The sequence below is a fragment of the Poecilia reticulata genome, linkage group LG1 (genome assembly GCF_000633615.1).
Source record: "Poecilia reticulata strain Guanapo linkage group LG1, Guppy_female_1.0+MT, whole genome shotgun sequence".
Lineage (NCBI taxonomy): Eukaryota > Metazoa > Chordata > Actinopteri > Cyprinodontiformes > Poeciliidae > Poecilia > Poecilia reticulata.
Genome location: NC_024331.1, coordinates 8,573,240 through 8,596,178, shown reverse-complemented (window position 1 = coordinate 8,596,178; position 22,939 = coordinate 8,573,240). Strand labels below are relative to the sequence as shown.

Here is a 22,939-nt window from a genome sequence, read left to right as displayed (position 1 = left end):
GAGAAGAGTCGGATTGTACCAACTGTTTAAGAAAGGAAATGTGAATACCAATAAAGCATTTTGGAGCCAAATTGGACACGACTGTGCCATAGTTAAAATGTTAATACTTCAATAGAAGATAATAGACTTTAAGAGTAAGATTATTCAAAACACACACAATTTATCCGTGTTTTTTTTTAGCTACGCAGACCCCGTTTTCACTTAATGGTACGAGCCGCTCTATCCCGCCCCCGCCGCCATTTTCCATGTTATTCTCTGTTAGCATACACTCCATGATTTTTTTTTTATATGCAGCAGTTGTTCTATTGTTCCTAATTTCTCGGGCTGTTTTATTTAGTGTGTGGAGGATATTATTCTCCAGGTGTGATCCAGGGGACGTCTTGTTTAGGCAGCCATGTATATTAAACAAGTAAGCTATCCTCCGGGCTTCTGCATGGTAGAGCCTAACTAATCTATAACCATGCTAGCTTAACGGTATGCTAAAGCTAAAGTAAACGCTGTGAAGATTTCACCCGTAATATGCTAATTGTTTTATAAAACCATATAAAGATTCTGAAAATGCAGTTAAAGTCAAGTTTTTTTTCCTGTAAAGTTAGGTGTCGGTGTGGCCTGTTTTTATCTTTAGCCGCTGCACGTCTCCATGTTAAGAAGCTAAGCTAACGCCATTAATCTAGTAGTTGGTGTGGATTTTTATACCTTTAGTGCTATGGTTTTTAATGCCAGTGGTTACCAGCATTATATTGCACGTAACTCTGCAATGCAAATGAGCCATCGATAGTACTTTTGCCTATTATAATCATCACATTATGTTGTTATAAGGCTAGTAACGCTCTGAATGAAAGCTAGCGCCAGCGCTTGGGTCAAATGGCCCAGTCCCGCTTTTAGGATCTGTATTTGGTGCAAAAATCCCCACATACAAAGTTCACATACTGAGACAATTCTGCAAGAAACTTTCCTAAATATGCCTTTTCCGACACTTGCATACTAATTGCACATTGTTACTGTTATGCTAAAGGAGATGCTGTTTGTGGTGGTTTATCTGCAGGTCATTATCCAGGGGTTCAGAAGTTATAGGGATCAAACTGTTGTGGACCCCTTTAGTCCCAAGCACAATGTGATCGGTGAGTTTGTGCTTTTTTTTTTAAATTTCAAATTGTGTTTTTATCCTGCATAGAAGTACCATAATTACCATATACCATAATTTCCACTGGTATATTTTTGTATGCTAGCTGCTGCTGCGTGCAATGTTRACTAAGCTTTTATATAAACAACTCAAATAGGTTTAACAATTTCAAAAGAGATGTACATCAGAACAAATGATTTCATCCAAATGAGCATTAAGAGAACTTAAAATGATAGGCTTTGAATGTAGGTTCAAATAAGACATAAAATCACTTGGTCTCAAAAGTTTTGATATTTTCCATGAAACATTCATTACAACTGTAGTTTTTGCCACACTGGTATTTGAAAACCTTCATTAACTATAATGATTTGGTTGATKTCTTATGTTTTCTTTATTAGACATCCGGTCATTGAAACACTGTAGTGAACAAACAGCCATCTGTCATAGAAACGGAAACATGTTTTGGAAACGTGTCTTTTTTGTTATGAGTAGGAAATTTCTGTCTGCCAATAATTTATTTGAAASATATAGGTTAATAATCAGTACTATCATCACAATATGTTTTGGTAATGCTGAGCTGTGTGAGTGTTTCCATATCTCCACTTCACCAACTTTGTTTTGTTTCAGTCGGCAGAAATGGATCTGGAAAAAGTAACTTTTTCTATGGTATGTGCGCCTTTACTTATTCAGCTGGACTTCTCCAACATGTGTAAAACAATAACAAAGTCACCACAATGTTCAATTGTCTTTTGCAGCCATCCAGTTTGTGCTCAGCGATGAATTCAGCCATCTGCGACCTGAACAGCGCCTGGCCCTGCTTCATGTGAGTTCAGTCTCCTAAATGTAGCTTGAATTGCTCTATTGGGGGTGGAAAAAACTTTTACAACCTTKAAACAAACAAGGAAGTATTTTAACSTTAATGACAGGATTATCATTGTGAAAGTTAGGTTTTTWAAATTATTTATGTTTTTCTACTTGTGTTACTGCAGGAAGGAACTGGTCCACGTGTCATTTCAGCTTTTGTGGAGATTATATTCGATAACTCCGACAACCGGCTGCCGGTATGAATTAACATTTTCTCTGTCATCTTTCTCTCAACCATTGCTTTTTGAGCCTCAAAATGTCACTGCCATTTCTAGTTTTGGAACTACAGAGATAATGCATAACAAATAATGCTAAGTGACATTTCTAATCTTTGTAAGATGCTTGGGAATTTGGGCTTCAACAGTGTTTTGCTGAAAGTCTTGAAGGTTTTAAGTCATTTGGATAATGATCATAGTGCTCATAAATATGTCTGAAGACATATTTAAACTAATATTAGTTTTTTGACGAAACTAATATTATTTTTAATATTGTTTGGAGTATTTGTCTTCTGTACGTATCAGGTTAACAAGATAACAAATTGTGCTCAGGGCAAATATGTAACAAATTTCTATAGGTGTGTAATTACACATTTCTGCTTCAGCTACACACACTACTGATAATGATGCTAGTTGCTTCTTTAAGTGTAGTAGAAATAGGCCTGGGAGATAAATTGTCCCAAAAATTATTACGATAAACTATGATTATGTCAATTTGCAACCATTTTCAACTAATACAATAATAATAATAATAATAATAATAATAATAATAATAATAATAATAATAATAATGGCTTATTGTATACCCACTCACATATTTAAAAAAAACAACTTTAGGTTCTAAAGAAAATTTTAACACTGGAACTTTAAAACATTTTAAATATCCAAAATAAAACGAAACAATAATCATTTAAATGGTTAATGAAGTTTCACTAACCAAAATTGCATATCAGTTTAGACAGGGAAAACAGGCAGAAGTGACAGGAACTTCAAACTTATTACTTGGCAACAGGGTGTCAAATGCTTGCAGCGTTTCTCATCTCTTTAACGACTATTGTCCATAAAATGATCGCGCTAATTGCGATTAATTCATTTATTGCTTATTGCGACGGCGTTAAGTAGAAATCTAAAGTTTGTTGAACTGAGTTAKAAACTGCATTCAAGCCTAGTTGCATAATGCTGTTGTATAAGCTGCACAAATCAKCCGTTATGTGGGACCGTCTGCATCACTAGTGAGAAATTTCTCTCCCTCCAGATTGACAAAGAGGAGGTCTCCCTTCGCCGTGTCATCGGCGCGAAGAAGGACCAGTACTTCTTGGACAAGAAGATGGTGACGTGCGTATTGTTGCGGCTCGACCGTCCATGTACTTGTAAAAAGTCCCACAGAAAACCGTCCAACTCTGCGTCCTTCCTAAGTTTCGTGCCCGTTTCTTGTTGCAGTAAGAATGACGTCATGAACCTTCTGGAGAGCGCCGGCTTCTCGCGCAGTAACCCGTACTACATTGTCAAGCAGGGAAAGGTGAGAAAACTATGATTTTTTTTTCTTTTTCTTCTAAATTCATCAGTGTGATGTGAAATKATGCTGCTGTGATGRGAGATGAGCAGGAGGCTCCAACAGAATTTTCTTCGCCTCCTTAAACCAATGTTGATTTGTAATCTTTGTCATTTCTCAGAATAAAGATTTGATGASATAAACTAACTTTAGGTATTTCCATCTTCATTGCATCTTTTAGTTAGTTTATAAATCCCTAGAAGCTTAGCTTAGCATAACCAGAACCAAACATGGAGAAGCAGCATTCAGCTTCTGTGCACCACAAATCTGGAGCAAACTTCCGGAAAACTGTAGAACAGCTGAAACACTGACTTCCTCTCAATCTAGACTAAAAGCCCACTTGTCTAGATTTGCTTTTTGTACCATAATAAATGAAACACTGACCAACAATTTGATGMGTAATGACGGCTTGACMGTAATGTTTCAGGTGTTGACTGTGTCTTCTATGACTTTCATTATGTAAATCACTTTGAACTGCCTTGTTGTTGAAATGTGCTGTACAAATAAATTTGACTGACTTGATTGATTTTTAAATTCTTCTTGCAGATCAACCAAATGGCCACAGCGCCCGATTCTCAGCGACTGAAGCTTCTGAGAGAAGTGGCAGGAACGCGAGTGTACGACGAACGGAAGGAGGAGAGTATTTCTCTCATGAAGGAAACGGGTAAAAGTTTTGAATTTAAGCTATAAAACATACGTGGTTTTAGTAAACTTGAAAAGAAGAAGGCATGGATCATGTCGAGTTATGACCCTGAAGCGTAAGGCGATAATAAACCTGCAACTTCTTGAGAGAGGGTTGCTGGTATTTTGCAGCTTTTCATCTGGATAATAACTGAACACAACGTTCTATTACAGCTGGTTTGATTTCTCAGATGTTTTTTTACTGCAGTTGCAACAGCAGCGATTATCAGTGAACATCATGTACTGTTAAACTAAACTTTAGTTGACATTTCTGCACAACAACCCGGCTCGTGTGTTTTTTTTTCTCTCCAGAGGGAAAGCGAGAGAAGATCAATGAGCTGCTGAAGTACATCGAGGAGCGTCTGCATACCCTGGAGGACGAGAAGGAGGAGCTGGCTCAGTACCAGAAGTGGGACAAGATGAGGAGAGCTCTGGAGTACACCATTTACAACCAGGAGCTGAACGAAACTCGTGCCAAACTAGATGAGGTGATCAATTTACACAAGTGTCTTGCTTGAGCTGGCTCTTAACTGGAAAGGCAGAGGACCAAATGAGTACATTGAATAGTGAAAAATGTCACTATGTACAGCAGGAAACCTCTTGTTTTTGTTGTTTGTTTCTTGAATTCTGTGGTTTTTATTTTTATTTCTTGGCCGTTTTTAGTTGTCCTCCAAGAGAGAAACCTGTGGAGACAAATCCAGACAGCTGCGTGACGCTCAGCAAGACGCCCGGGACAAAGTAGAGGTAAAGCTAAAAAATAAACTGATATGTGTATAAAAAATATATATATATAAATATATTGTGTGTTCTTATCCACACGGAGGACTGATCCTGTCAAAATTGGCAATAAATGTAGAAATAAATAAATGACTTGATAAAGTAATTAATGCTGCAATATTGCTTTCAAAAAATAAAATCTTTACCAACTTATTTGATTATGATATTTGCCATGAATATTTGTTTTAGCATTTTCAACATAATTTCATTTATATTTTGAATAATACATCGGGGACTAAAAGACGAGCAAATATCCCGAAATGAAACCGGGATGTGGCATTTGTGCTTCTTCTGTAAAATACTAATTTTATTTTCCGTTTTATTAAGTAGTTTACTTTTCAGTTTTATTATTTATTGTTTTCTCTTTTTCTAATGTCCTGTTTTTAGTGGGGTTTTTTCTCATTTATTTTTGTCAGGATTAGACCTCCATATTTTGAAGGTGTTCAAATTTTGAAAGACATTTGTTAAAAATATTCTTAACAACATAAATTTTGTTTAGTTGAAACAATAAATCGATGAATTAATTGCATGACAATTTTGACAAACATTTTTTATTGTTAGAATAAAATTGATCATAAACAAGTACTTCTTTTTCTTTTCATTGTGTGGGAAAATTTTTTTTTGGGGGGGCAATATAAAAATACATATGCTTGGGTATTTATTCCACATCATATCTCATTTTGAGTTGGTCTTAGTTTTGGTGCACAGAGATAAATAACCAGTTTATTTTTAGATAAATAAATAATATTCTGTCTGCAGTAATGATGTCTTCTGTTGCTGAATTGCTAGTGAGTCAACAAGTGAAAATTCCTCTAAAATGAATCTCGCACTCATTTCTTTCTTTTTCTTTTGCAGGAGACGGAGCGCGTTGTGCGCGAGCTCAAGTCCAAGGTCTCTGCCATGAAGGAGGAGAGAGAGCAACTGTCGGCGGAGCGCCAGGAGCAGATCAAGCAGAGGACCAAGCTGGAGCTGAAGGCCAAGGACCTGCAGGATGAGTTGGCAGGCAACAGCGAACAGAGGGTACGGAAGCCTCCGATCTGCGTCACAGAAARCACGTGACGGTGCACCAGCACCCCTCGTGTTCATCCGCACCACTGTGGGAAAGCAGGGAGGGCCGTCTTCACTCGCTTTGCTTGAGCTGGTTCTTAACTGGAAAGGCAGCTTCTTGCTTGTGAATTTCTGTTCAACCGGTTGTATCGAGCTGCTGAAATGTTAAGAAAAGAGCAAACTGAATAGTTGAAACGGGGTTCCTATGCAGCCTGGAAAACTCTGGAAAAGTGTGGAATTTGTTTCAAGTGTTTTCCAGGTCTGAATGAAGTGGAAAATATTTACATTTCTAAACTTAATTTTCTATCCCATTCTGTATGTTTTTCAGTCCATCATTTTGTTTWTCATACATAATTTGTCAATTCGTTTTGTTTGACTATTATCCGTCCAAACCTGTTCTGTTTTTCTGTTCATCCATCCATGTTTCACCCAATCTTTCTTTTTACTCTCCTATTTTCTATGTGCTGAAAAATTCCTTTAGTGAATTTGAACCAGTTGACTACAAATTAAAATGCCAGTTGAGGAGTTTGAGTGAATCGCATCAACAGACATAGGTGCTTTTAACTTAAATGCAAATTTGATACAGTACAGGACAGTACAGTTTTGGCTTTATTACTGCTCTGAATATGCATTTATTTTAGTAAATTACCTTTTTTTATAGTTTGAATACTCCAGTTAATGATTAATCAATTACTAAATTTGTTGGTTATTTCAGTGATCGATTGGTCACTATTAAGCCGATTAATCATTTCAGTCCAAGTCTGTTTTTCAAACTTCATACGGAAAAAACCGAATGTGAGCATTGCTGAAGCGAAACGAGTAATCAGCAGAATCACCTTCAGGCCCACTATACATTCCTTTTGGCATGATTTTTTATTTATTTTTTTATTTTTTTGCCTGCACAATTGGCACGGATCGGTCTCCATATGGTCTTGTGTAAAGTGGCTGACAGGCATAGAAGAAAATGTTATTTTTTACATTTTTTTTTTGGTTTGGAGCTTCATCCTGGCTGCCGGTTGCAGCTCTAGTTTCATATATCTAGAGAAATAAACTGTAGGATTCCAACACTTTTCTCAGTGCAGACCTGCCACAGTGAACACGCGCAGTGGCGGAGCTAGACTTTTAAAGTTGGGGGGTCCAGAACTACCTCTGGGGGGGCAAAATTTAAAATGTGTGTGTGCACATCTATATATATATATATTTATATATATATAATTTTAAAAAATAACCAAACTGAATATTTGGTTATTTTTAAGCCCTTCTGTCATTTGACATGTTATAATTAACACCTTTGACTGGCGCACATGGAGATATGATAGACTTTTACGCAAAGAGTTCATCGCAGAGGMARCTAAAATCAATCAAATWAAAGATCCTTTCTGAATATCATCTCATGGACACTGAACTAAATGCGTCTTTCTGACTGCGTCTTTCTTGCTGACAGCGTGTTGATGAGTTACACCTTGGTTAGGAAGCTCTGTTTGGACAGGTAATTTGACAGGTAAAAATAGTTCGGGTCGGACCAGAATTATTTGCCTGATGGTTCTCAGGCTTCTAATGAGTTTACATTTAATGAGTTTGGAGCACACAGAGAAAACCTAAAGAGAATGTGATCTACTTATTGTAGTTTAAGTAGAGGAACAGCAGCCGACTGTTGAGAGAGGAAAGAAATTAAAGTGCAGATCCGTTAGGCAGAAACAAGCGCAGAGCGCTGCGCAATAAATGCGCTTAAATGCTCCACCGTTAAACTCCAACTAATCACACATGAGATGACAAACGCCAAATATACAATATATAGTTACACTGCTTAGTTAATGGTGTTTTAAAAACAAAACCAGTAAAAACKTAACTGAGTTAATATGTCAGATTCCCTCCTCACCCTCATCTTGATAAGAACAGAGAGCAGTTCGCTGTTTCTGTCCAGAATGTGATCAAGCGCAGCTGACCACTTGGTGCGCAGACAGTTTCAACTTTACGCACAGAGAACATTGTGGAGCTCATTATTAATCATACTAAGAACAATATCTGTCATCTCTGATCTGGACGCTTTAACGGACCAGAAGCTTTGGAGCGCCTAGCGCAGCTGATCCGCTTCTGCTGGGTTTTTCTCCCGCTGAGGGAAGTGATGTGGGATCAGGAAACGATCAGAGTTCTGCCGTCTTCTAATCATGTCATTATGTTACCTGATTTCAAAAACGTTCTCGCAAAGAAATACTAAATGTTTCGTTTGATGACTACAAATTGGAAATAAAATTATTTTTTTTCTTTGATGCACAACGAAAAATCTCTAGCAACCTCTGCTCTAAACTACGAACATTGTCGGCCCCTCTTYGGTTTTTTCTCTTTTTTGCGGAGGATCAATAAATAACTTATTGGTGTTTTAAGAACCACCAGGTATGAAGTGCTTTAGCCTTTGAGTTGCACCACAGCGCTGCATAACTGAAACATCCAAGAGTTTTTATGAGTACAAGTATAAAGGAGGCTGGTATTGCGCCTGATATAAATCTATTTATTTATGTCATCACATGGACTTATATAAAGTTTTATACATTTTCTTTTCATATATTTATTATTGTTTTTCTTCTTTAGATATTAGGTTGACTTAGAATGATTCCAAATATGGACAGGAATAACCTGGCGCTGTTACATGTCAATCATCAGGGGGGGCGACTAAGGGGGCCAATCAGATGACAGGGGGGGGACTGGCCCCCCCTCTGGCTCCGCCACTGAACACGCGTTGATCCAATCTGGAGCAAAATAAAAGGCGTCACCAGCTTTTGATTATTCTCTTAAAATATTGACAAAATGAATGGAAAACTGGGGTGATTTTTTTTTTTACCCATTTTGACCAGGTACAAGAATAATCAGCGATCTATGCAAAAGCGCTTTACTGACGGAGGGAAGTTTGACTTGCTGTAAACGGTTTGTTCTGGCAGAAACGGCTGCTGAAGGAGCGTCAGAAGCTGCTGGAGAAGATCGAGGAAAAGCAGAAGGAGCTCCAGGAGACCGAACCCAAATTCAACATGGTGAAGGAAAAGGAGGAGCGGGGCATCTCTAGGTAGGGATGACTCATCGYTACGCAGCTGACGACCAAGCAGAACGCCATGAGTCAGTCAGCACTCGGTGAAAGCACGGCTTACACTAGCTGGAATGTTTTTAAGTTCAAGAAACTTTGGAAAGCAGGTTTCACGTGAAATAAAACTKTTAACATTAAGCCAAACCAACACCTTTTGAGGTTTGATAATATTTAATGTGACCGATATTGTCTTTGTTGTTTAAGCCGACTACTAAAGCTTTTTTTTTCCCCCACTCCAGACTGGCTCAAGCTACCCAGGAGAGGACTGACCTGTATGCCAAGCAGGGCCGCGGCAGTCAGTTCACCTCCAAGGAGGAGAGGGACAAGTGGATCAAGAAAGAGTTGAAGTCGCTGGACCAGGCCATAAATGACAAGAAGAGGCAGATTGCAGCCATCCACAAAGACCTGGAGGACACGGAGATGAACAAGGAGAAGAACCTGGAGCAGTACAACGTAAGACCTCAAAACTGAACACTGAAGTTGCTGCTTATTTCTGTGGTGTCTCAATCATTTCACATCTCTATATGTACCTTGGATCAGATTGAGCATAAATTATATTTCTTTCGTCTGAGCTCCTAACAAGAGAGTTGGTGTGAGCATTGTTCATTTTGTGTCTCCTAGAAACTTGATCAAGATTTAAATGAGGTGAAGACCCGCGTTGAAGAGCTGGACAAAAAGTATTATGAAGTGAAGAACAAGAAAGATGAACTCCAAAGTGAAAGAAAGTAAGAATTGTTTGACACCAAGACAAATTTTTGTCTTGGTGTGATAGTTTTCTGAAATTGAATCTGAACCTTTTTTCACATCCGCCTCTGTATGAATCGACGAATCAACATGAAGTTGGTTTGGTTTTAAAAATAAAAAGTCAATAATGTCGATTATTTGCTTCTGTCTGGACACATTCAGCAGCAGTCTTCCCTAAACTCACGTCTTGCTTTTCGGATGATGTTTTTTATTCTTCTTATGGAGCAGTTCGTTGTAGTGCTACGCTAATGTTGACATGTTTCTTCTCTGCAAATGTAATTGTTCTGCAGAGGTTGAAGCCATAGATCGAATATTGTTGTATATCTGCAATGCAAACAGCTTGATAAGCCCTTCTTCTTAGAGAAGTAACATAACATCCCTGATGTTTAACCCATATCCAGCAATATTTCAATTAAGATATTAAATCAATTAAAAAAATCTCAACTATGCTAAATATTTTTGCTAATTTTTCTCATTCCCACAACCTCCACTTTGAGTCTTTGCTTTTTTCCAGGTAAATAAGAGGCAAACTAAGAAGCCTTTATTTATGAAATGAACAATTAACAATTTTTGCTTCAAGATGTCCTGATTTAATTTACAAACTGATGCAGATATCAAAAATAGATAAAGAAATGTGACATGCTGAATGGAAGATTTTTAATTTTATAGTAAACTAGGTTTGAAACATCATTTTGTTTCATATAGGGCTGAAACGATTAATAACAATTAATCGATTGCTGAAATAATGTCAAATAATTTAGTAATCAATTAATCGTTAACTAGAGCTTACAGACTACAAAAAAGACAATTTGCTGAAAGGAAAACATTTTTAGAGCAATAATTAAGCCAAAATTGTACAGAAGATGCATACATTCTGCATTTAAGATGATAAAAATACATTTTTACTTGAACTATTTTCCACCTTGAATTCCTCAAGTGGCATTTTAGTTTCACCCAGTTCAAATTTTGTAAAAAATAAATAAAAGGTGTCCTTATAAGCACCTTTGGTTGCCCAATTATTAATCAGTAAACCCAAAATTAATCACCAAATCAGTCACACACTGTACTGATTAGTCAAGCAGAAAGAGCTGAATTTTCATATTTTGTTGCAGATGCATCCTATGACGTTCACTAAATAATGTTGTGTTATTTCATTTTAGGGAAAATTATAATTTTTTTTTATATAAAGTTTTTTATTTTCACCTTTTAATATTATAAACGCACGCACACACACACATGTACATTTTTTTCATCTGATCAATCATCTGAATAACTGATCAGTAAAATAATGTCTCAGGTTGCAGCTCTAGTTTCATATATCTAGAGAAATAAACTGTAGGATTCCAACACTTTTCTCAGTGCAGACCTGCCACAGTGAACACGCGTTCATCATGTCTTTTTTTTTTTTCTTCTCAATTCTCGCCGAGCGCCTTGCCTCTCGAGCCTTGCTGCCGTAGCCGGGCTCGGATCTCTAGCGACATAAGTGTAACAGTGTGCGACTGTGTGTGTCCATCCAGCTACCTGTGGCGGGAGGAGAACGCAGAGCAACAGGCCCTGGCAGCCAAGCGAGAGGACCTGGAGAAGAAACAGCAGCTCCTCCGAGCGGCTACAGGCAAGGTCTGTGTCTCTCTGCGGGACTTTGCAATCGCTGACTTGCGTAACAGAAAACCAGGACGACCAACACAGCCTGCAGACGAGGAGGAGAGAGACTCGTTTTCTACCAGGCCACATGCATTCGCACGTTTAGCCATTGTCACGCTGCAAATCTATTCGAGTAATCTGTCCACATATCCACTTACTCGAGAAGAGTAAGAAATTGGCAAGTAAAGTGCTTCAGCGAGCCCAACTGAACGCCGCCAAGAATTCACTTTGTGACTCAGCCCGCTTGTCAGGATAGGTATGTCAGGCGAAATCATTCATCTGCCTCAACGCTYGCACCTTATGACGGCTCGCTAAATTTACATGTGACTCACTCGTCTCTGCCTCATCCAGCCGCTCCTTCTGGGCACACGCATCAATCAAATATCACCTCTGAATAATATCAGCCGAGATGAAAGGAGGCCGCTTGCAGCTTCACGGACAAATGTCATACATTTATTTATTTTCTCGTTTTTGTCCCAGCTGATTCAGTCTGTTTCCTGCGTTTGATGGACTCGCCCTTATCTGCCCCCCTTCTCTCTAGTGGTTTAGATTAGCGGTTTTTGTTTCCCTCTATATTGAAATTGACATTTTCTTTATCTGTTTTCGTCACGGCCTCACTCCACGTTGCAGATGTTTCTGGTGCCAGATGCACGAAAACAATTACTGCGAAGTACATTTGGTGTTTATCGACGTTGAATTTATTTGCTGCGTCAACTTTTTTTTGTTTTGAAACCTTTCGTACATCTTTAATCTTTGCTCCTCTTCCTCCCGCAGGCCATTCTGAATGGTATCGACAGCATAAACAAAGTTTTGGAGCATTTTAGGAGGAAGGGGATTAACCAGCATGTCATCAATGGTTACCATGGCATTGTCATGAATAATTTTGAGTGCGAGCCAGCTTTTTACACCTGTGTGGAAGTGACAGCAGGGACACGGTGAGAAATGCTTTTTTTTCTTCTCTCTTAATGCCCAGCCTGAAATCCTTACATATTCATCTTAAGCAAGGGTTTGGAAACTTTTTGTCACGTGGGCCAAAAATCAGCTCAATAGTTCTCCTGGGTTAAATAATATAATTTTTAAAGACTAAAATAACCAAAAGTTAATTCATTTAAAAAAAAAATCTACTCAATAGTAAATTAAGCACAAACTATTTTAATCAAAGAAATAAAGTAATCAGATACTTTTTTTGTGTGTGTGTGGGAACAGGTTCGTGGATTCAACAATTCAAATGGTTTTTGCACACTGTCCTTGTTAATTGAAAGGTGATCAGTTTGCTCATTATTTTGGGCTTGACTTTAAGAAAATTTAAAGATATTTTGTAATTTCTCATGTAGGTCAGTTTTCATTTGAAACAACTTTTGGCGTATTAACTTTTGTTAATGCTCCAAGTGTGGAGTCAATGAGTAGACGTGGTTCTAGTTGCTATAATAATAGGAAGACACCAGAAAGCTGGGAAAAGATGATCCCTTTGTGTTTCATCGAGTATTTTTGTAAATAGATTTTAATTAAAAAGTTGTAGTTTTGTTCTAATTTATCTAATCTATTTTTAAATTGAGCAAAGGGGCCTCACTTTGAGTACCTTTGATCTAAAGGACTCGTCATAGCGTTAACGAGTAGGGGTGTTAACAAGCTGGTTAATGTGAAAATTACCTTTAACTAGTAAACATAACATCAATAAAATCAACAGAAAATGGAATACTGAAGCAGAGTTTGTGTTTTCTGGCGTGTTTCCCAATATACTCCCAGTTTACACTCAGTGCGACGAAGCTAAACCCTTATAAACAGCTGACGTGTTGTAGAAGTGCAGCCTTCTTCATTCAGTGAAAGAAACATTGATGACTACATAGAACTATTACATTTTTCAGAAATGTGGCATGTTCTGTCGCATTTCTAATCTTTTTACTAATTTTGTAAACGGTAGGGAATGTTTTGAAACRTTAAATAAAGTATACACTCAAATAAATATGCATTCCTCTGTTTCCAACATATTGTCATAACCATTAGAACAAGAAGTGTCATCTGACTCTTTTTTGATCATTTTGAAATGGCTTCTTTTATGTATTTGATCTTTTTTTTATTGACAGATATAATTTAGTCAGGCGTTTTAGTAAAACAATCAACTTGTATCTTCCAGACTGTTTTACCACATTGTGGAAACGGATGAAGTGAGCACAAAAATCCTCATGGAGTTTAACAAAATGAACTTACCCGGAGAAGTAACGTTCCTTCCACTCAGCAAGCTGGACGTCAGAGACACCGCCTACCCAGAAACCAATGTAAGAGCCTTGCTTTATCTCCATCTGTTAAAGTTGCAGTATCTTAACTTTTACAAGAATGTTTATTTTTGTTTTTATTTTTTTATTACATATTCAGTAGAAGTGCGACAAGATGGTGTGACATGAATAATCAGACAAAAAAAAAATCTCACAGCGCTACAAAATCTTCGAAGAGCTTAGTGCTGTCAGTCATCCTTGTGTACATGCTGCTCAATGTGCTAATGGGTGAGAATCAACTTATCGTTACAGGAAAACTGCTGTTGTTAGTGGCTATGCTAACTAGCTTGAGCACTCTCGGAAGGCTAAATTGCTGGAAACTCTCTGTAGCTTAGCATAGAGCAAGCAGGAGTGTAAGAGCAGCGTGTACACGTGCATGATTGACAACACCCTCCTGGCTCTGATTGGTGGTTTCTGACTGAGCGGTGTATTTCTGCAGATGGCACTAAGACCACAGGGAGAAAGCAGAAAAGCTTCATTTTTACTTTTTCCACTGATTGTCTCATACCGACAGGAAGTAGTGACAGTTTAAAAAAAAAGAATGTTACAAAAGAAAGTTACATATTCCAGCTTTAACGCAGTTTCTGCTAAAGCTTCGGCAAGCCTTTATTTTTACTCTGTACTCCTACATTTTTGTTCATAATATGAGTCTCTTTATGTTCATGTTCCTACTGCTCCGTCTTCAGGACGCCATCCCTATGATCAGCAAGCTGCGCTACAGTCCAAACTTTGACAAGGCCTTTAAGCACGTGTTTGGGAAGACGCTGATTTGTCGCAGCATGGAGGTTTCCACCCAACTGGCCCGAGCCTTCACCATGGACTGTATAACTCTAGAGGGTAGGCCAACCTTTGCTGCGAAGACTCATAATGCTGAAAGCTTAAAATTGTGCGAGCCACGCTTTATGCTTAGCCTGTCGTGTTTTTTAAAATAGGAGACCAGGTGAGCCACAGAGGAGCGCTGACGGGAGGTTACTATGACACCAGGAAGTCTCGCCTGGAGCTGCAGAAGGACATGAGGAAGGCCGAGGAGGAGCTGGCCGAGCTGGAGGCCAAGCTCAACGAGAACCTGCGGAGGAACATCGAACATATCCTTCTCATTAAAACATCCCGAGTGACTCCACCAGGGAGATTTAACGAGGCTTTTTTTTTCCTGAGCTAGATGCGAAGCAGAACAGAAAGTTTAACACAAAACGTTTTGCACGAGTAACTTTACTTGGACATTTTTACAGGGTTACTGAAAATGTTGGCCAAGGACCAGGTGAGTTCACTGGAAAATGAGTCACCTAGTTTATGTAAAATGATCACTTGAGCAAACAGCTAATGTCCCCCACACAGAGATGTATTGATTATAGTGAAGTGACTCATGCTGGAGTCTTCACAAAAAGGGAGAGTCAGTGGGATCAGCCACAGTGTTTGTGTTTTTTAATGTACCTGTGACTAAAACCAAACCGAGAGGGAAAGCTGTCTGACATTTAAAATCATAGATCTATCGTTTGCTTAACGTATCCGCCAGTTCCAGGAACAGTTCTCTGAAAAAGAATCATCTGCTTTCTGTAAGGCTGAAGGCCAGACAAAACCTTATTCAGCTGATTTCATAATTTTCTCATTTTTCAGCATGAAATAAATTGAAAGTATGTTTTTTTTTTTTTACGTTTATTGGAGAATCTATAAAAATGGGTATGATACACTTTCTGCACATACTTTCCTGCTTGAGATTAAATGGTAAAAACTAGAGGTGTGCCGATCGATCGGCCACCGATCATAATCGGCCGATTTCCGTGAAAAAGTGTATGATCGGTGATCCCTTGTTGCCGATCACACAAACCGATCACCTGCATCTCAGCTGCCTGTGCAGCTGGTCTCCTCTTTCCTTCACACTGCGCAAACGCGCAGCAACAAATCCTAAGCAATGTTGAACTATAACGCTTGAGTGAATTGGGAAGTTTGCGTGTTGTGGCGGAAAATTGAAGCATATGGGGTGAAGCAGGTCAAAATGCATCAACACGACAAATCTAATCTGGCATCAAAACCATGCCATACTTAACGGAGTTTGGCTACATCGAGGCTCACTGCAGTAAAAAAGACATACGGAGCGATCAGATAGGAGGTAAAGCAGCGCACAGCTACAAACATTCACCCAGTTTATCATGACTGTCGGAAAGCTAAACAAATAACTCGCAAAATTATTTAAGTCTTCGAGCTGCGGTGTAAGACGCTGGTTCTGCTCTCGCTGTTGAACCGCTGCTACGTGCTACAAGTAGGAATATTTCACAGACGAAGCGCCGCTTCTGCTCCACCTGGCAGCGACTCTCACACCGAACCTCTGTTTAAAGCTGCAGCATCTAACTTAAAAAAAATAAATTTTACATACTTATTAAAACTTTCGCTGTCCTAACATGAGACAGATAATCTCTAAAAGAATAATCGATCTCCTTCCTGCTCTGTATAATTACTCCGCTCAGTCAGAAACAGCCAATCAGAACTAGCAGTAATCAGCTAGCCGCCATGCTATCAGGACGTTTTCATTCAGTAACTCAGGATTGTTTATTGTAATGGAACCTGTATTTGCCTTTGAATGTTAAGTTTTATACTTGAATTTTGTGGCAATGTTGAGGTTTTATTTTGACTTTTTGCATTATTTAACCTCTTCAGAGCCTTCATATGTTATCAGTCTGTTAAAGATAGTATTACTGATAGCAGTACAATTTGCAGAATGCCTGTTTTGTTTAGTTTTCTTCTTGGAAGAAGTTATTAAAAGCAAGTTTTTGTCTAAATTAAGGTGAATTCATGGTTCCTTTTTCCACATAATGTAACCGGTAGTGCTTATCATCAAAAAATAATAATTATGTGATCAGTATCAGTGATCCGCCCTCATGKGTGATCGGAATCGGCAGGAAAAAACCTGATCGGCACATCTCTACTAAAAACGCATCATAAGCTCAGATTGCCTCGTCTTTCCCAAAGTGTAATACCGCTAACTACTTTCCACTGAAGTGACAAAAGAACAGCTGCTGGAAAGATGCACATTCCACTGCTGCACTTTTGTTTCGAAAACTGGAAACTTCTTCTATTCTTTTGTTTCAATCTACTTTGCTAAGAAAACACACAGGACGTCTTTACAGTGTCAGTTTGAAGAGCCTGTTGTGGCCAGGAATGTCATTAGCTTTGGGCTTTTAACGATTTGTTTGAGTCTTTCTTTTAGTAACATATTAACAAGTCTGAATTTATTTTTTGATTTTTCTCTAATCCATATGGGGTCAAAATTATACGCACGGCCTCAAGTGTAGAGGTGTTTGTTGAATTGAAATTGGTTTTCTGACACAAGCTTGTTTTTTGAGCTAAACCTTCACATGGGTCAAGCTCAGCGGTTCTCGAACCTGATTATTGACCTGCTGCAACATCCAGTTATGTGAATCTGAGCTGAAGTGTTGAGAGGGTGGATCTAACTATCGATTATTTTGGGAACTGATTATCCTGTCTGTTAATCTGACGATTAATTGGATGAAAATATGTGGACATTTTTACCACATTTGAACCAAAATAAAAAATGCCACTTGAGAAGTTCTGGGTAGGACACATGTACAACTCCGAAAAGACTTTTTCTTTTTTTCCAAAAACGTTAAAGTTGGTATTATGTAAGATCAACTTTTGTTGGTATTATGTAAGATCAACTTTTTTGAGTTTTTCATATAATGTTATTCCCTCAACAAAAACATGCCTGCAGTGTTGCCTTGATTATTTCATGCATGTTTTAGAGAGATCCTTTAATCTCCCATAGCAACCATTCAGCTGTGCAAAACACCTGGGTGGACCTAGCCCCGCCTTCGAAGACAAAGGTGGTATATATTTTGCACAGTTTTGGTTTAATTACTGCTCTGAGTTTGTTGTTCTTTTAGCAAATGGCTGTTTTTCTGAGTCCGTGTGCTCAAGTTAAAGATTGATCGATTACTAAAGTAGTTGGCTATTGTTTCAACAGTTGTTTAGTCACGAGTCATCCGATTAATCGTTTCAGCCCCGGTTTTAACGTGGAAATCCAAAACAGTCGTAGGAATCYGGGAACTCGGGGCTATCCCACACAGCCGAGCCTCCGTTTTGGACGTGGGTTAAATCCATTGTGGGGGTGTAGCTGCCCGAGAAGCCAGAAGGAGGAGAACTTCAGCAGGTCATGAAGGATCAGTGTATATTGGGTCATGTCTGCCAAAGCCGTGACTCACTTCACGACAGCACATGAAAGGCATAACAAGAGGATCAGGTGGGATTTGAAACATGCGTGTGCGGTGTAATGGTCACTCTCTCCGCTGCTGAGATTTGAAAATGCGTGCAGCGTTTAAAGCCTCACACCGACGTGCGAAGGCAAACAGAGGGGAAAATCTACTGTAGCTTTTCAGATGTGTGTGTACTTGTGTGTGAGCAGGCAAGAGAAGCAGGATCTCGTCTTTCATCCCTGCRATGAGTCACTTAAAAGCCGCTCTCCTTGGCTGCCCTGTAGAGGAGTACGAGCAGATGCACTTCGCTCCCTTTCCTGTTTTCATTTATCTCTCTAACGTCCCATTAGAGCCTGACGCTCCGCGGTGCTTTTACATGTCACGTTGACCTCGTGATAATGGAACCTGATTGGCATTTATATTCTCTCATATGAGCTAAACCATAAATGTTTCCAGTCTTGTGCTAGTTACTTCATCTTTCTTTCTTTTCATTTTAGTTTTAATCGACAGATTAATTGGCCTGAGTGTTTTTAAACTCCAGAGGTCCAGAAGATCAATAAACCCGCCTGTTAATTTAGGATAATGAGGATGAGGAGCTGCTCTGTCTAGTTTTCTGCCTTGATATCAGAGCTGATAACATCTTTCTCCCCGAGCCCGGTCATGTTGCCAATGGGTTGCACCAAAACGCCTCCAAGCTGCCCTGTAATAAACTCTGTGTTCCCTGTTGAGCAATCTCCAGGCTCTCACAATTGTTTTTGCAATTTTCTCTTTTTTTCCCCCTTTTTTTGTTTTTCTGCAATCAGTCTCAGATTTTGTGGTGCTTCTTTAGAAATATTTGCAAGAAATTTTGGGATATTTGCCCTCATGTACGACGGTAGATGTGACTCCTGGTTGATCACTTGGCTGTAACCTGACGTCATGTAACGATGAAGAAGCGGTGTAGTTGAAGGAAGAAATACCGCCACCTGCGGGTGACAGTTGGAAGTCACTTTTGACCATTTTTGCGGAAAATGTAAAATATATTGACAATTATGCCTCAACAGAAAAAATGCATGGATTTGTTGATTTTATTTGAATTTTTGCCATCGCAAAGTCAAGAAAAACTGGAGGTGCTGAACAGATCAGGAACACCCTTTCCATTAAAACAGAGTTAGCATGATTTTTTTTAACATTATTTTGCAATTTTTACATTACTCATGGTTATATTTGCATTTTCTAATATCAAACACTTTGGATGGAGTAGCTTGTTAAGAAATAAGCAATTTTCCCTTAGATTTCAATTTCTATTTACTCCAGCCGTTTGTTCGGCTTTTATCAAGGTCTTGTGAATGTCAAGCGGATTTTAGATGGCTCCAGAAGCAGGAAGTGGACTCTGTAGCACAGTGCACTCTGGGTAATAAATACAACCAAAACAAACGTGTACACCTAGCGCTAGCGAGAGAAATGGTTCTCGCTAGCTATTTCTAAATCTAAACTAAAATCTGACTCTACTACATTTTGTTTATATTTTACAAAGAAGGACGTTGCCCTCATGTCTTCTTCATAGGTTTTTGTGTGGTTTCCTTCAGTGCTTCTAGGTGTAGCGCCACCACAGGCCAGGGAGGGAACAGACTTTCCAARGTTTTAGTTCATTTGATACAGTGCAGCCCAAGCAGAAATGTAAACATAGAAACGTACCCAATGTGTGAAGGATGGCCGTTTAGCATGTTTTTGTTTTCTCACTAAATATCAGTTTTATATTGTTTTTAATATATGTTGCACTGATTATTATTTGAAGTGTTTTATACACTCTTAAAGTGCACAGAAACAAAAATATGTCCTTTAACACAGTGATAACCATGTAGTTGTTGATGATGAGGCAACAGTTCGTGGTTGTGTGACTCCTTAATGGCCGCTCCACGTATCAACAACGAGATCGACCAGCTGATGAACCAGATGCAGCAGATCGAGACGCAGCAGAGGAAGTTCAAGGCCTCCAGGGACAGCATCCTGTCAGAGATGAAGATGTTGAAGGAGAAGAGGCAGCAGTCTGAGAAGACCTTCATGCCCAAGGTCAGACATCTTCTCCCACTGGTGTTTACCGCTGACCAGACCGTTGAGTTGATTTCTCCAGGTTTCTACACAGTCTTAACAGGACTGGAGACGTTTTTTAGCGTTTTCTGTGTTTGGAAAAGCTATAGATGCATAGACAAACCCATTCTTTTAGACTGTTCTGAATGAGTCTAAAAGTCGCTTTTTTWWAAAAACATTTTTATATTTTCAAATAAATAAATCTCATTGCTTTAGAAATTAGCTTCAGCTCTTTTTTTCTCACGATAGGATTGTTCTACTGTGGTTGCGACAAAACAAGCTTAAGATCTTATCGCCGTACAAGAAAATTAAGTTGTCAATCACACACAGTCGTTGTCACAAGAAGACGAAGGCATAAACTCTTTTCAAATAATTTTTTTAGGCGTTGCATTTGGGTTTTTAAGGTTCGTACACATGCATTCAGTTTTTGTCGCTTGGGTGAATTTAGCACAAGTGACAAAATAGTTTTTATCCCCATCTTTCAGGAGTTTCATCTGTTGTTGTTCTTTCTCTTCAGCAACGTAGTCTGCAGAGCCTGGAGGCCAGCCTCCACGCCATGGAGTCAACCAGGGAGTCGCTGAAGGCCGAGCTCGGCACTGACCTCCTCTCCCAGCTCAGCCTGGARGACCAGAGGCGCGTCGACGACCTCAACGACGAGATCCGTCAGCTACAGCAGGTCAGGAGAAACRGCAAAAAGCTCCTTATCATCCTCTGAATTATCCGCCAGCTGAAAATGACATGGAAAAATCCTTGTGAAGTGATTGGCTGGAGTTGTTTAAAACTACATTTAATGTTGGCTTGGGGGATTACTGTGAAAATTAGGTAACATTTTAAAATCTTGAAAAGTACAAAATGTGATTTAAAAATAAATAAATAAATTTTTTCCCCAATTGTGTGAAATTTTGAAAAAAAATACTTTGAGCTGCAACACTTTTCTCATTTGCTTTGATTTTAAAAAAAAATTAGCTGTCTTTATTTTAGCTAGAATAAAGACATTTGAGTCTGAGAAAGCTAACAAACGTCGTTAGCCGACGTTTCACCCACAGACTCTATTTTGATCGCAGTGATTTTAAAAAGATGACTTTAAGATCTTAAACATGACACGATAATTGAATCCCAGTKTTTATCGGGCCAATTTGTAGTTGTTATTTTTGCCTTTGTGAGAACGCTTCCGACTCTGGAATCAAAAGGCGTGTTTCAGATGTAATTGTTGAAGGGAAAATGAGGAGCACAATAAACATCTGCTGCCTCCATTGTATCGTTTTCCACCATTGTCCTCRAGACGACTGCAGCTGTGGTCTGTTTCCATCTTGCWGAGCTCCTCTCATCATCGCATAGCAACCCCACCTTCTCTGTGCAACCCCTTCTTTTAATGATGAATAGCCGTGTTGGACAAACGACATCACGCTGTCATATAACTCACAGTTTTGAATAGAGAAATTATTTTAATCGTAGCTCCTACCAGGACTTGATTTAGTGATTCTGTGGTGTTTGTTTTTGAGATGCAGGAGAATAGTCGACATTATTCGTTTTGAATTGGCCAATTAATGACTAATGGATGATCTTTTGTTTCCTCACAGGACAACAGGCAGCTGTTAAACGAGAGGATCAAGCTGGAGGGAATCATGACCCGAGTGGAAACGTATCTCAACGAGAACCTGAGGAAACGTCTTGATCAAGTCGAACAGGTGATCGTGCTTTGAAGAAAAAAAAAGGAAATCTGTTCATTGAATTTCTTTAATTATTCTTAGGAACTTAGGAATCCAAAGCAGAGGAATCTAGTAACACTTTTTAAAATTGTAATAATGATATAGGAGCTGAATGAGCTGCGTGAGACGGAGGGCGGCACGGTTCTCACGGCGACCACGTCTGAGCTCGACGGCATCAACAAACGAGTTAAAGAGACTTTGGCTCGATCAGATGGTAGGTCTGAAATGAAAGTTTGTAGGCTCTCACTGTGTTTTGTGGAGCTTTGCTATAGTTATTTTTGTGGTTAGTATCCAGCCAGGGCTTAAAGAGCTCCGGCYGGGGACCGGATTTCCGGCTTTTGACCAAACGGCCYGCCTCAACCAAACTGTAGATWATAGACAAAGACGTCTGCCAATCAGAGTTCTAGCTCCCRTGTTCTTGGCCAATGACTGTAAAACGGTTTGTAGAAAAGAAGCGCATGCGTTMGGTTCGGCRGTTAAATCAAATGCGATATGAAAGAAGATGGAGTTTGTCTCCCCCAGTAAAGAAACACGTTTAGTTGAGAAAGGAATTAAAAACAAGTGGTGCTGGGCAAAGGAAAGAGGACAAGACAGAAAGTTGGCGGAAATTTTTACAAAAGGGGGGCGCTGGGATTCCTTTGGGGGGCGKTTGGTCGAAGGTAAACTTTACACCTTACAATCACAACAATACCAGTTTAGACTTTGAGCAATTTGCTAAAACTGTATTTCGTAACATTAAATCATGCTTGGTTGCAACTGTATCGATGGCAGCTCTTCTTCTCTTCAGTATTTGTTAGCTTCTTGGCGCAGCTCCTCTCCTGCTAGTAGTAGCTTCACCGCATCAGKTCAGCGTTACACCGGCTGATGACGTTGCTGAGATTCACTTTGTCTGGCGTCTGATTTTCTAACATTTTATGTTTTATTGAGGATTTTTGTACAGGTGTTTTGGCAGTTCTGTGATCATGTCAAAGCAGCAACTTATATTAAAAAGTGTTTTATTTCCGTTTGAAAGTTGCCCGCTTCCATGGAAGRACAACTGAARATCGCYCTTATAAACATTTAATTACTAAAATCACGATACCCTCACTGTGTATCCCTCTGAAAAATGAACCCATTTAAGTAAAGAAATCCTTCCATGAGTGATACCATGACAGAGAGCGTTCATTTTATAGCGTTAACAC

The 22,939-nt window shown here is 39.0% G+C and overlaps 1 protein-coding gene across 1 annotated transcript in view; it reads left to right on the top strand.

Annotated features, from left to right (window-relative positions):
- Window positions 1-222: 222 nt before the first annotated feature.
- The window catches only part of smc3 (structural maintenance of chromosomes 3), a 31,526-nt gene continuing 8,809 nt past the window's right edge, over window positions 223-22,939 (top strand). Inside the window, exons 1-23 of the mRNA XM_008411006.2 lie at window positions 223-409; window positions 1,046-1,121; window positions 1,751-1,789; window positions 1,879-1,946; window positions 2,113-2,184; window positions 3,239-3,318; window positions 3,424-3,502; window positions 4,082-4,199; window positions 4,529-4,704; window positions 4,880-4,960; window positions 5,849-6,013; window positions 8,977-9,098; window positions 9,356-9,569; window positions 9,738-9,841; window positions 11,378-11,477; window positions 12,276-12,436; window positions 13,636-13,777; window positions 14,461-14,611; window positions 14,707-14,859; window positions 19,880-20,031; window positions 20,567-20,725; window positions 21,630-21,737; window positions 21,864-21,972. Of these exons, the coding sequence (XP_008409228.1) occupies window positions 395-409; window positions 1,046-1,121; window positions 1,751-1,789; window positions 1,879-1,946; window positions 2,113-2,184; window positions 3,239-3,318; window positions 3,424-3,502; window positions 4,082-4,199; window positions 4,529-4,704; window positions 4,880-4,960; window positions 5,849-6,013; window positions 8,977-9,098; window positions 9,356-9,569; window positions 9,738-9,841; window positions 11,378-11,477; window positions 12,276-12,436; window positions 13,636-13,777; window positions 14,461-14,611; window positions 14,707-14,859; window positions 19,880-20,031; window positions 20,567-20,725; window positions 21,630-21,737; window positions 21,864-21,972 (2,644 nt within the window). The 5' untranslated portion in view covers window positions 223-394. The remainder of the gene's footprint in view (window positions 410-1,045; window positions 1,122-1,750; window positions 1,790-1,878; window positions 1,947-2,112; window positions 2,185-3,238; window positions 3,319-3,423; window positions 3,503-4,081; window positions 4,200-4,528; window positions 4,705-4,879; window positions 4,961-5,848; window positions 6,014-8,976; window positions 9,099-9,355; window positions 9,570-9,737; window positions 9,842-11,377; window positions 11,478-12,275; window positions 12,437-13,635; window positions 13,778-14,460; window positions 14,612-14,706; window positions 14,860-19,879; window positions 20,032-20,566; window positions 20,726-21,629; window positions 21,738-21,863; window positions 21,973-22,939) is intronic.